General features: G+C 40.7%; 1 protein-coding gene across 1 annotated transcript in view; it reads right to left on the bottom strand.

Annotated features, from left to right (window-relative positions):
* ITGA8 (integrin subunit alpha 8) overlaps positions 1 to 9920 on the bottom strand; it is a 108373-nt gene extending 98453 nt beyond the window's left edge. Inside the window, exons 1-2 of the mRNA XM_062494601.1 lie at positions 9736 to 9920; positions 9461 to 9585 (exon numbers count right to left, since the gene is read on the bottom strand). Of these exons, the coding sequence (XP_062350585.1) occupies positions 9461 to 9585; positions 9736 to 9920 (310 nt within the window). The remainder of the gene's footprint in view (positions 1 to 9460; positions 9586 to 9735) is intronic.
* Between the last annotated feature and the right edge of the window lie 3032 nt (positions 9921 to 12952).

The raw sequence follows: 12952 nt of genomic DNA, 5'->3' as shown, positions 1-12952 counted from the left end.
GGATACTCATGGCCAGTATTCTAACTTAAAAGGAGCTTACATTTTCAATTAAAACAACATACTTGTCTATTGACAAAGTATGCCAACATTTGAAAATATGTTAAATTTTAAAACTTAGACAACCATTTGCAGGATTTATCAAACTACAGCTGAATTTACCAGTAAATCTGCAAGAACTGTACATACACACATGCACAATTCCACCTCATTTAGTGGCAGACGGTGTAGTAGGAATACTTCATCATGTGGCATGGGATTTTCATTATAAAATAATGTGAAAAATACCATAGACACACAAATTAAAAAACAGGGTTTTTTTTTTCCTAGATAAATCTCTTTTGATAGAAATTTTCTAATCAGTTTTGCTCAGCATCCTTGCTAGAACTATGGAGTCATATTCCCAGTTTCTGAGGTTTTTCCTTAAAATACAGTTTAGTCTTTTGTATGTAACAACTAACCAGTATTTAAGAATGCTATAAAATATCTACTGCTTTCCATTTAATTTTAGCAAAATAAAGCAATATACACAACTAAATAATCTGAATACACACAAGCTGTCATTACTGTGCCCTGCTGCAATTGTCCACTTCTGAGCTAGTCAACCACTTACATCTGAGGACGTGGTCTAAACCAATTCTTTTCCTGCTAAAGCAAAACTTTGAGAAGGTCAGAAGAATCATGACCTAAAAGTATCTAAAGTACATTTTTTTTTTAAACCAACTGTAAATAGCCATGGATGACGATCTTAGATTAGAATCAAAGATTATTCATTTACCCAGATAAATTCCAATCCAGTTAAAAAAAAAAAAAGTATATTCCTCAAAGCAGCATTATCTAAGCATTACAAAAAATAGCATGTCTGTATCCTGAAAACACCATTATATGACAGGGAAATATCTCTTCTTGTGCTATTTATGGGCATCTGAGGCCCACAGGCTAAGTCTATACTGTACCTTACCCACAGCTATACTTCTGTGAGGAGCAAAAACTTGGTGTGAATTCAGCTTGCATTCACATATCATCTTCTCTTCTGGAGAAGAATGCCTGGCCCCTTTGAGGAAGGAGTCCAGGCAATTTCGTCTCTTGATATGTGACACTAGTGCAAGGATAGCAAGAGTACAAGGCAGCAGCTGGGCTGGGCACACAACGCCTGAGCCTGTCCACAGAGAGGTCCAAGGAGTGCCTGAGTACCAGCTGGACTGCTTCAGAGCCAGCCCAGGAGCTGTTCCAGATGGCCAATAGTCTGGATGACTCGCAAATTTGGCTTGAGATGCAGCTCTGGAGTCACTCATAATGATACTGTCTAAGACTGTATTGCAGAATAAGACAGACAACCAGGAATATGCAAAGAGCAGAGAGATTTATAAATATAAATACAGCTATGAGGACATCCTTAAATTGAATTTCAGCAAAGCCAAAAAGCATCTCATTTTCTACTGCAGGAGCTATGCCTCCTATACATGGTACTGCCCTACAATACAGATTCAGAAGCAGCTCTGGAAATACAGAAACATGATTATTAAAAACAGCATTCCTTCACCCTTTTTTTCAGTTGAGGTACCTCAGGGCTACCAAATGGAAAAAAAAAAGCCCCTCACATTGCCAAAACAGTAGCTGGGCAAATACAAAAATTTGAGTTCAGACAGCAAAAAAGCAAACCTATGTTAAGAGCAATGGCACAGATTCACTTTGTAGGAATTAAAGCCTGAATCTAGAGCAAGTGATAGTGCAAATCCATCATTTACACACGTTAGAGTAGATTTGGGAATTGGTGTCCTCTCAGTCACTAAATCAGCACATCATAAACAGCTCAATAGGCATGAAACAAACATTTCCCTTACCAATACTTTTTTTAATATTAATTAATATCTGCTTAAGAGATGTATGGGCAAACACTGGTAATTACTTAGTATGATTCATTCAGCTCTTGAAAACCGTAAGTAAAAAATGAAGCATCTTTTACAATTTAAAAATACTCAAATGAACAAAAGCAAATCAAGGTGGTGATCATTCAAAGGTTGGACTCCATACTCTTAGAGGTCTTTCCCAACCTAAATGATTCTGTGATTCTGTGAAAATATTTCAATCAAACTTAACACAGGAAAACATTGCTTCTAGTCAAAGCAAAATATCTCTCTATGTAATACACCTGCAGCTTTATCACACAATTTTTCACCATTCTGGAATTTTGAAAAGTATTATGTCTAAATGCTCTGGGTCTATTTGCCTGTATGTCCTGGATAAACACAGATGTTCATTAACCAGGCATCTGCAGCAGGTTCAGCTACACTCTGCCCTCAGATCTGTGCCTACATCTATCATGGCAGATCCTTTTCAAATATCTGTTGTGATATATCTGTTTATGTATCTATGCACATAATTATATAAAAATAGACACAAAATATAATACATGGATTTCATATATTTGTACATAATTATATATACACAAAGTGGAGGTGAACCATCACCTAAATATATCCAATTTTGTATAAAATGTGAATATAAGCATATAAACAAAGAAATATTTCTATAAATTTATAGAGATAAATGAAAGTGAATATCCCTGACATCAAAACAACACTTAGAATGTTATGTACAGTTTTGAGACATCACTACTTGCAGGTGTTTGGCCTAAAGAGAAGAAAGCAAAGGATGATCTATTTATGCTTCATCCAGGGTTCAATAGGTACAGAGAAGAGAGTGCCAAACTCCCATTTGAAATATGCAGCAAAAGGAAAAGGGGCAACACGACAAGTTGCAACAAGGGAATTCCTGAATAAATCTTAATCACTAGAAGAGATTCCCCAGAGAGACAGTGGCTCTCCCCCTCTGGGGTGGTTTCAGAAGCTGCCTACAAAAGGTTCTGAGCAACCTCAGTTAACTCTGAAAGCAGCTCAGCTTCATCATTAGTGCTCTTGCTTACAGAAAGGGAAAGGGAGAGTGAAAGGTCCTGCTCCCGTATTCTAGAAAGTGAGGGAAACAAGAGAACCTTGACAATCCTACCAACATATCACTACCATAAGAGTTCAATGATACCATTACAGAACAAAGCAAACTCAGTAATTCACAGCCTCATTGATATTAGACCCTCACCAGAGAGACTGAATTCAAATGCAAAGCTAAGCATTAGGGATGATCTAGGGAGCTAAGCCAAACAATTGCTTTTAATTAATGCTGGGGGGCAAAAGGGACTCCGAAGTGTTGAGAAATAGTAAGGATATGCAAAATGCTGTCATGATGAGAAGAGTTGCTTCTATATTTAGATTTATCTGGTTCTGCAACCATCTATTTTGTATCTGGTTTTTACTGCAGATTAGCTGCTATTCATATGAGTAATTTTAATTTAATCTATTGTATCTAGAGAGCTTTACTTGGACATTCCATAAATCAAATAAACCCCAAATCATCAAACCCAGTAGGATTTTTTTTCCCTAAACACAATCTGATCAAAAACAAATTAAGACCTCAGGGCTTGAGCTAACATAGCTAGGAGTATTTTTTCCTTTCTTTAGATAGCACTTACAAAAGAAACTCATGAGGGTCTATTATAAATCAGAATGCTACAAGTGAACAGTGACATTCCAGATAAGGTCTTACTGGCAGAGAGGACTAAAATGTGTCAACATTTAACAGTACACTTAGAAGTTCTCTCTCAGCAATTTCTCTTGAGATGCAAATTCTGTTTTATAACAGGATCCTAAATTTTCCCCAGAATCTTACTATCTCCACAGCTAATGATTTTTTCATGTAACTAAAGCTCTCAAGTCCCACAATGCATCTTCTCCTTATATAGTACCTGGGTTCTGTTACAATCAGCTCAACTGCTGGCCAGATTAGCTCATGTTTTTTATCAACTGCACGCTTGGTCAGAACTGATTTACATCCCCCTTGCCTGCTCCTCTTCACAGGCTGTTCACATTTTTCCCAGCTAGTTTAGAAAAATATAACCTATTTTAGTAAATCTGGTAGAGTTAACTGATAGCACAGAGAACACCCTGGTGTGTTCTGGAAATTTAAGGGAAATTGTACCTGAAATTCTGCCTTCATGACTTTATTTAAAATATAAGAACTTGATGCAGCCTATTAAGTATTACTAAACAAAAAGTGACCTTAATAATGAGTTTCCAAAATCTGAACTATTAGCTTTTTACCAGATTTCAAATACAATAGTGCACTTTAGGGAGTACTTAAGCCCTGTTTCTGGCTGCAAGAGGCTTTGAATGGTTCAGAAGTCGCCTAGTTAAATCAGGAGAGGAGAAAAATTTCTTGATATTGCTCTCCTGCTACCTCTCCTGGCAGTTGAATGGAAGAGCACACAACTGAAACAAGGACTTCGTAATTCTACCTTCAGTGTTAAGGCAAAAATAGTCATTGTAAACTCATTTTATACAGAAGAAACTGAAAAGAGGTTAGCTTTGTGTAGGTAAGAGAGAAAAGACAGACCACAAGCCTTTAATATGATGCCAACGCTTGTTTCCCTGTCCTCTCATTGAGTTTCAGAGTATCACAGCCCTACATTGCAATGCAACCAGACAACTTCACAAAGTTGGGAACAAGGAAGAAGAGTTGCTGCCCTTCAATCTATATTTCCTGGAGTAAGGGGATACTAAAAGCCCTTCCATTATACTTTATCTCAGTTCCCTGCTGCAATGGAGCAGGTTAAAGCACCTATTGTGCTCTCAGGAGCAGTGCTTTGAGCTTCTTCCCAAATCTTGACCCTGGCACACAGATTTAGGGAGCTTTAAAGAACTGCAAACACGGGACTGCAGAGTCAGTGCTGTATCAACAGCACAAAACACAGAGAGTTCCTTCTAAAGCTCCTTCTTGGCTGCAGGCCATATCACTGGCCAACCCATAAGGGAACGCCTGGTTACATGACTTGTTTATGGATGGGTCTGCTCAAACCCTAGATGACAAAATTTCATCCTCCTTCCCTCTTTTGCCACTCTGTTGTTTGTCAGGAATGCTATTTCATCAATAGGATTAATTATTGCAAGTAAATAACCTCACTGCTTTGGAAATCTCTGGGTTAGTTACCATGAAAACAGAGACAGGTGGCCTGAGAAATAGCAACCATTTGGGACAACTTCCCCTAGAGAAATTTCAGTTAGGTGATGTGGCTTTTAGGACTGGGCTGCAGATACTCCTGCACCTCTATTAACTCCAATTAAGCCATCTTCTCAGCAGGGTAGTTTAGCCCACATGCATTTTCACATTAACACAGGTTATACAGCTGCCCATAGCACTCAGACCATCTTGGGCATTCTAACACATGCACAGTGCCATAGAGATGATTTCAGCAGTAGTCTTGCTTTTGAGTATCATTGCTAGTTGTAAGCAGCCCAATCTGTGTTTGACAGGTTGAACATGGCACTCACCAGCAGTCATGCATTTTTTAAAGGTTTTTTGCATCTTTCACTGGGAATACATTGTCTACTCCCTCACCTGGTCTTACATCTGAGGAAAAATAAAAAAGAATAAGGAGGCTTCATAAACCATAGACTTTTCTTTTGTCATGTAAAGCTTACATGATCCAAAAAATTAAGTTTAGTACTGAGTGCCACAGTCTGTGTGGCAAGAGGGAGGTTACCTGCACCTTGCCAGTGACAGGGTGCATCCCTTGCAGTGTCACATGCCTGATCCACTGAGCAACACTGCAATTGTCTCCCACCACTGTCAGGATGCCAGATTCAATTAGGCCTGGCGCTCATGTTCTCCCTTTGGGACTCTGTGGCTCAGGATACAGAATGACATTTTTAAAAATAACACTTTGGTTATTTTAAAAATAAAAATATATTACTCACACAACTAAATAAACAAATTCCTTCAGCCAAACAGCCTTTATAGAACCAAAAATCATCCTATCTCAACAATGAACATCATAAAATTAACCTAAGCAAGACTAAGTGTTTAACTTGGATGTCTGTCACTTACTTGGTTCCCTCATATCACTTCTTGAACAAATGCCCCCTCTGTCTAAGGCAATAAACAGTTCAGAAATTCAACAGATTAACTTTTTCTTCTTTCCCTTCCCTTTCCTCACTCATGAGCCTGTTCATGTTCAACATTGCCTCTTTACAAGTCTTAAAATGTTGGTGAAGAGAGATTTTGCTCCTTTTTAGTTAACAAGGCATATCTACCCATTCACTAAACACCTCAGTAACTGTAAAATACATGATAACTATAAATTAGTACAAAATAACTCCTCACCATGATATGTGAAAATGTCCAGAATCCTGACTTAAAGCCATCACAGAATACTAGCCAGTGTCCTCACTGTTTTCATTTAGTAGGACCAAGATAGTAACAGTGTTAATACACATAACATGAAAGCTTTTGCAAACAAAGGAATCTCACTTGAAATTAGATGTACTGTTTTAGTGGAAACAGAAATAATCTGTGCAGTTACATATGAGTCTTACCAATCAGATGTCCACTTAAGGTATTTGTTTGGGGCAGTAAAAGTCCAAACATCATCCAAGTGCACATACTGTATGTTCCCTCCTCAAGGGCAAAACATAACTTGCATTGAATGTAACATACCTGAGCTTCATTTGTGCATCCAGTCCTCAGAAGCAGAAGACATGAGTCCTCATGCTCATACGTAATTTGAGCCACTGTCTTTCAACCTCTTGGATTTGTCAATCTCTTGCATTTTTACATAATATTTTAGTTTCTAAGACCCGAAGCAATTCCATATTGAACATTGGATGTAGAATATGGGAGTCTGTCTGACTTTAACAAATTCTTTAGAATTTAGAAGTCCTCCCCACTGAACTTTTGAGGTTGAAAAATGCTGATTTGGCAAATTCTGTATCCACTTGTTGGTTCACACTGCCTTTCTTTCCAGTTCTTTCCAGTTCCACTCAGTTTTTACTTCTGAACTTAATTAAGAACACTCACAATTATTCAGTAGTTTTATTTCTTTTATTGTGCTTTGCTAATCTAATTGAAAGATATATTATTTAGTTTAGAGTCAAGAAGAAAACTGAAAAATGGAAGCTTTGTATAAAAAATGCATCAAAATGAAATCTTTCAGCACTGAAGCAACCTCTGTAGTTCTTCTGTTTTGTTTCAGAAAACATTCCCAAAGCTTCACAAGACATTTAAAGATCTCCTACAATGCATGAAGCATTAATCTTTAATATTAAAGCTGCTACAACTGAAATTCTAGTCTTCTAACAACTTTTGAATGTTTCTATTTTGGAAGAAAGAATAATCTTGTGGTAAAGGCACTGGAAGAAGAAGAAAAAGCTCCCAGTTCAGTAACCAGTATCATCAACAACTTTTTGCATGATCTTTGACAACCCAGACTGACTTGTTTCTGTTTATTAAAATAAAAATTAAAAATGGGAATAGCAACATTTCTGAGTGATGTTGTAGGAGAAGGCATAATGACTACAAGATGCCTGTACAGGAGTCATGAACTGAAAACACCCCACGTCTTTACCAAGGACTATCGAAGTCCCAGTTGGCATAGCCTTTAGCTATCTAAAGGCTTCAAAACAAACTTTGTGTGACAGACCATTTGAAATAGTTTCACCTAGGACACAGCTCATGTGGATACTCTACTTGGGGCAATAGTGGAAAAGAAGAAAAACTTTATTATGTAAAGAATGGGTTTGGGAGAGAATACAAATGACATGTAATATACATCCAGAAATCAGTAAAAGGAATTGTCTAACACATACTGGAGATGGCATTTCTGTTGCTGGCAATGAAGAACAGGGCGTGGCACAAGCCATGCAAACCTTCCCGGGGTCCTCGTCTACAGGACATGGCTGAATTGTGCAAAATGACACCTTTACTGCCCTTGGGACTGGAATTAGAGAGACAGGGACAGCACTGCTAAACCTGGCGATGCTGCCATCCTACCTCAAGGACAGTGCATCTCTGCCTACACCACAGTCACCCTCTGGCTTAACTTCAGCTGCCTACAAGCCAGGATTCCATCTAGAGGACACAAACATCTCTGGATGACTGAATGAACAGCCCCTTGGAGATTCCAAGATGTGTGAATAGCTGTGTGATACACTCCATAAAGCCTTATTGATATACTTACTCTTCAGTTTGTTTGTGCCTTTATTCTAAACACAATATCTACAAAAGGACATATCTGCAAAGAGTATGGAATTGTCCCAAGTTTCCCACAGGAAAGTCAGATGTCCTTCCAGGTTTCATTACTGTATTTTCATAAATTTTTCAAAACTCCCCTTCAAAAATATGATGCAATTTTCATTTGGTCTGTAAGTTTTCTATTCAAACTTGAAACGATTTTGTATAGATAATACATTCCACTTCTGTTACATGAACTATCTAACAATAAGATGGGAAATACATGAATATTACCTCTGTTTCCTGGTTTTATTCTAAATATGCATACACAGGACATACTGCAATTAAGGTACACACTGTCTATATACATTTTCATTTATATATAACACCAGATGCTGTACACAGTTTTAACTGCCCCAGTAGCCATATACACACACATGAGCTATCACTTACTCAATTTTGAAGAATGCTCAGCATGATGGGACAGTCATCCTGATCAGCATTCCTAGACACTAACACAGTAATAAGATGTGGGTGGCTGGAGTTGGGAGCAGCAAAGAACTGCACTGCTTATTTGCTACAGTTAAGTGAGCCCTTCTAATTTAACTTCTGCTTTCAAAAAAAAAAAAAGAAAATAATTGTATTGTGTTTCCATCTCAGTAAACCACAAATATTAAGATTAAATAAATAACCTATAGAATAATAACTTTTGCTTAATGGTCAAACTGTCAAAGTCTGCTTAAATAAAGGAATCAGTTTTAAAGTCTCTGCAAACACTAGGTTTAAATTATTTTTCAAGACCTATAAAGAGACAACAGAAAACATAAACAGCTTGAATTGTTTAAAACGTGTGTTCTCTCTAATTAAATAAGAAACATATGTCTTGGGATTTTGGAAGTGGATATAATCTATCCGCATTGTGCCTAAATCGGTTTGCATCTAGCTTCAGTATTCTGAAACAAAATTCTTGCTTTCTGAATAGAATTAAATACGCATGCCACACGAGGCACTTCATCCATCTGAACAGCCAGAAATCCTTTCCTTAAAAATGCCAGCAAAGACTAGAAATCCATCGTTGATAGAAGTGAGACAAGACTTTTGGGACTTTGACTTATGAACATGCAAAAACACTTTCAAAAGCAGGAATCTGCCACAAATACCTTTCATTAAAGAAGAAGAAAAAAGGCAGTTATTAAGATGAACTAATGATCCTGGAGGTCACAATCCTGTTATTTCTCTGGGGACCATTAAACCCTTCCCTGCAAGCGCACATGCATTCAGACTCCCAGGAGCGGGATTTCTACCCGAGAGCAGATACTCGGATCAAAGCGACCCAAGTACAGGGATCGCGGAGGAGCCGAGGGGGACCCGGGCACGGCGGCGCGACGCGGTGTCCCGCACTTACTGGTGTTGTCGAAGGGGATCTGCCTGCACGGGGCGGCGGGCCAGGCGCAGTAATACACCGCTCCTCCTTGCACGATGTCTGGCTGCGTGGTGTTGGCTTTGGGAGCTCCCACCAGGACACTGACCCTGCGAAACACACCGGGAGGTCAGCGGGGCCAGCGGGACAGGCGGGCGATGGGCGCTGTCACCCCGCGGGCCGCTCGCCCGCCGCCTTCCCCAGGCGTTCCCCGGGCCCCGGGGCCGCCCGGCCCCGCCACCCCCGGCGGCGGCACTCACGTGCTGGGATCGGGGATGTAGAAGTCCACCGAGTACCCGAAGTAGCTGCCCGGGGGCCCGCTGTACACCGTCAGCTTCTCCTCGTCCAGGTTGAAAGCCACCAGCGCGGGCGCCCAGAGCAGCGCTGACAGGAGGAGCAGCGGGCGCTGCCAGCGGCGGGGCCGCCCGCGGCTGAGGGGCAGCATCCTCACCGCCTCGGCGGCCGGCTCCCGCTGGCGCAGCGGAGCGGAGCGCAGTTGTGCGGTGCGGAGCGGGGCGGGGCGGAGAGGTGCGGCGGCGATGCGGGACAGTGCGGAGAGGTGCGGAGAGGTGCGGGGAGGTGCGGAGAGGTGCGGAGCGGGGCGGTCCGGCCGCCGCCGTGCGCGGGCGGGGGGCGGCGCGGGAGGCTCGGCCCCGCTCGGCCCCGGGGGAGGCGCGCTCCGGCGCCCCCTGGCGGCGCGCGGCCGGCGGCGGGGCAGGGCCGCTCGCTCCGCACCGCCCGGCGGGGCCGCGCCCCGGCCCGCGGACACCGAGCGGCGGGCGGCTCCGCCGGTGGATCTGCGACAAACGCTGCCCAAGCGGGACAACCCCTGACTCCCCAGCAGCTACCGATGGTTGGCGTGGGGCGGTCGCGTTCACGGGGGGAGATGTCGGAGTGCGGGCTGCTGGTTTCGAGTTGAATTTCTCTCGACTTGCATCATTATCAAGGGTTTAAACTGAAGAGCCTGATGCTTGAAAATCTCTCTTAGGAAACCGAAGTGCATTGAAAAAAAATGTAAACCTTCATCAGATTGTTATTTGGTTGCTCGGCACGGCCATTATTAAATAGCAACCAAAGAACCCCAGTGTCTTGGCTTGAAAGACAGGTGTCTGCTAAGAAAGGCAGGAGCCTCTTTTTGAAATGGAGAATGTAAACCAACCTCCCTCCAAATTATTATAATTTTGAAACTAAGGGGCTTTCAGGCAAAGAATAGGAATAATAGTTCTTTAATAGGAAAATTAAAATAGAAATACAGTATTACAAAGAACAAACGCAAAACCACTGACAGAGTCAGAATACAAACTAACACCCCGTCAGTCAGGGTGGTGGTAGCAGTCCCATTAAATGGTGGCTGCAGTCCTCCTGGAGTGACACATGTGGTTCTGTTGAAGTAGTAGTTTTGTAGAAGGGTTCAGGTTTTTTTTCAAAGGTTCAGTGATGATATGGAAAGGTCCGGTTTTCTTTTGGAATTTAGTGGAAAAAGGTTGTTTTGGTGTTCCAAATCTTAGTTTTTATTTAGGTAAGAAAGGCTTGGCTCTTTCCCTCAGCTGGAGCATGTTTTAATGGGACGATGTAATTTTACTAATCATATAGTGGGACTCAATGTTTTATCAACAACCGATATTTTTTTTGGAGGAAGGATGGGTTGTGGAAAAGATAAAGATTGTTTTACTTGGTTTCATCAGATGGCCCATTAGCAAAGGATATTTCCCACGGCAATAAGGATTACCACCTTACCTGGTTTTAACAGATGGTGATAGAACACATACTTTTAATCACATTCTGTGTTGCAACCTAAGACACCCAGCAACGAAGAAACCCCTTCAACCACAGAAAATATGTAGTCAGGCACGGAGTTCAGAACATGATAGAAGATGCAATTCCTCTGTTGCTCTCCAAGTTTCCCTGTGAGTGCCTGGCTAAGTGAAGTTTTAATGAGCTGAAAGAGGCACCTTGCCCTGGCACAGAGGAGAACCTTTAGCACAGCTCCATGCAGGCGCAGGTGTCGTGCTGCTTTTCCCACATTAATAACTAATTGAACGTGGCATGTAAAGGGAACGGTACTTCTAGAAAGCTCCTCCAGTAATTTCTTTGTAAAAGTAATTTAAAAGGATGTGGCTTGTATAACTCCCGTCTTGAACTGTTCTGCCCCTGCAAGTTCCACAACAGAATTTTAACTGGCTTTGTTAAGAATGTATAGAAAAACCTTACTGCCTGAAATGTTCCCTTCCACTACAAACCTAAGTGTGGCATCACACTGACATCTTCAGGGGACAGAATCATTAGTATTTTTTTCTGGCCAAAGGTAGGAAGAAAAGGAGAAACATTTTATTTTCCATTTATTCAGCTCTGTAACAACAAGGAAAAATAATTGTTTTTCAGCATTTATAACAAAGATACGTCCAAAATAGAATCAGAGAAAAAGAATAGAGAACTCATTTGTAAACATGCTACATTAGATCTACCTATGAAAGCAATTGAAAGCAGTTTGTTTAGTTGTGAGTTTCTGCTTACTTCACTTTTGTGTTTGTTTTATTTTAAGTGCTTTATGGCAAGATTATTCAGATAAGACTGACATTCCGTTTCACAAAAATAGAACTTTGTGTTTATTCCCAGTATTAACTGTGTGACCCTTAGCTGTCTCCACAGGCTTGTAATATCCCTTAATTCTGCTTGCCTTATATTTATTCAAAATTTAATTGCTTAATAGTGAAACAATGTCACCGTTGACACTATTTTATTATTTTACATTGTACAAGCATCTCTTAAGAGATCTAATCACCAGTAAAAAATTCAGAAGTGAGGTACTTCTGAATGACTTTAGGATTAACACATACTCTTAAAAGTCATGCAGTTAAAGGTAACTCAAGGCATTTAGAAGTTGGGTTGCCTTCTGGTAAATAATGATGATGATGATGATGATAATATTAATAATGCTCCTTTTTAGTTTAGCATCCAGTTCCAAGGCTGGGGCTTGGACAACTGCTCAGACTGCAGTCCAGAGCACTGGCACCCAGGAGCAAGAAGGTAGCACATTCTAGTGCTGTAGCTATCTTGTACTGGTCCATCTAAAAGTTAAAATTCAGTAATTACCAGCTGGAGATAGGTGAGTGTTCACACAAATAAAGCTGAGGAGGCTTAAGCAAGAGCACAGAGTTCTTATGTGCTCCCCTTGTACCTGCCTTTCTGTGAGAAATACATGCCACCTAACCTGGTCGTTTTGAGCTAAATTTTAAAAATTAAAAGATGTCTTCAAATGGCTATCATTACTAAAACCTTTCAGGGCAGCATGAAAAGAAGAAACTCTCGAGATCCTTTTACCCACAAAGTGTTAACCTACAGCAGTACACCCCCCTCCCCCCCTTCACCTTTTTCCTTCTATTTTTCTTTCTATAAAATAGAGACATACGCATGCAGGATATTCCAAATCAATTCAAAGAGATAAACAAAAATAACATAATTTATGTTTCTAAGGAT

The sequence above is a fragment of the Cinclus cinclus genome, chromosome 1, assembly GCF_963662255.1.
Source record: "Cinclus cinclus chromosome 1, bCinCin1.1, whole genome shotgun sequence".
In the NCBI taxonomy this organism is placed as follows: Eukaryota; Metazoa; Chordata; class Aves; order Passeriformes; family Cinclidae; genus Cinclus; species Cinclus cinclus.
The sequence above is the reverse complement of the archived record's forward strand: the minus strand, read 5'-3'. Positions and strand labels throughout refer to the sequence as shown.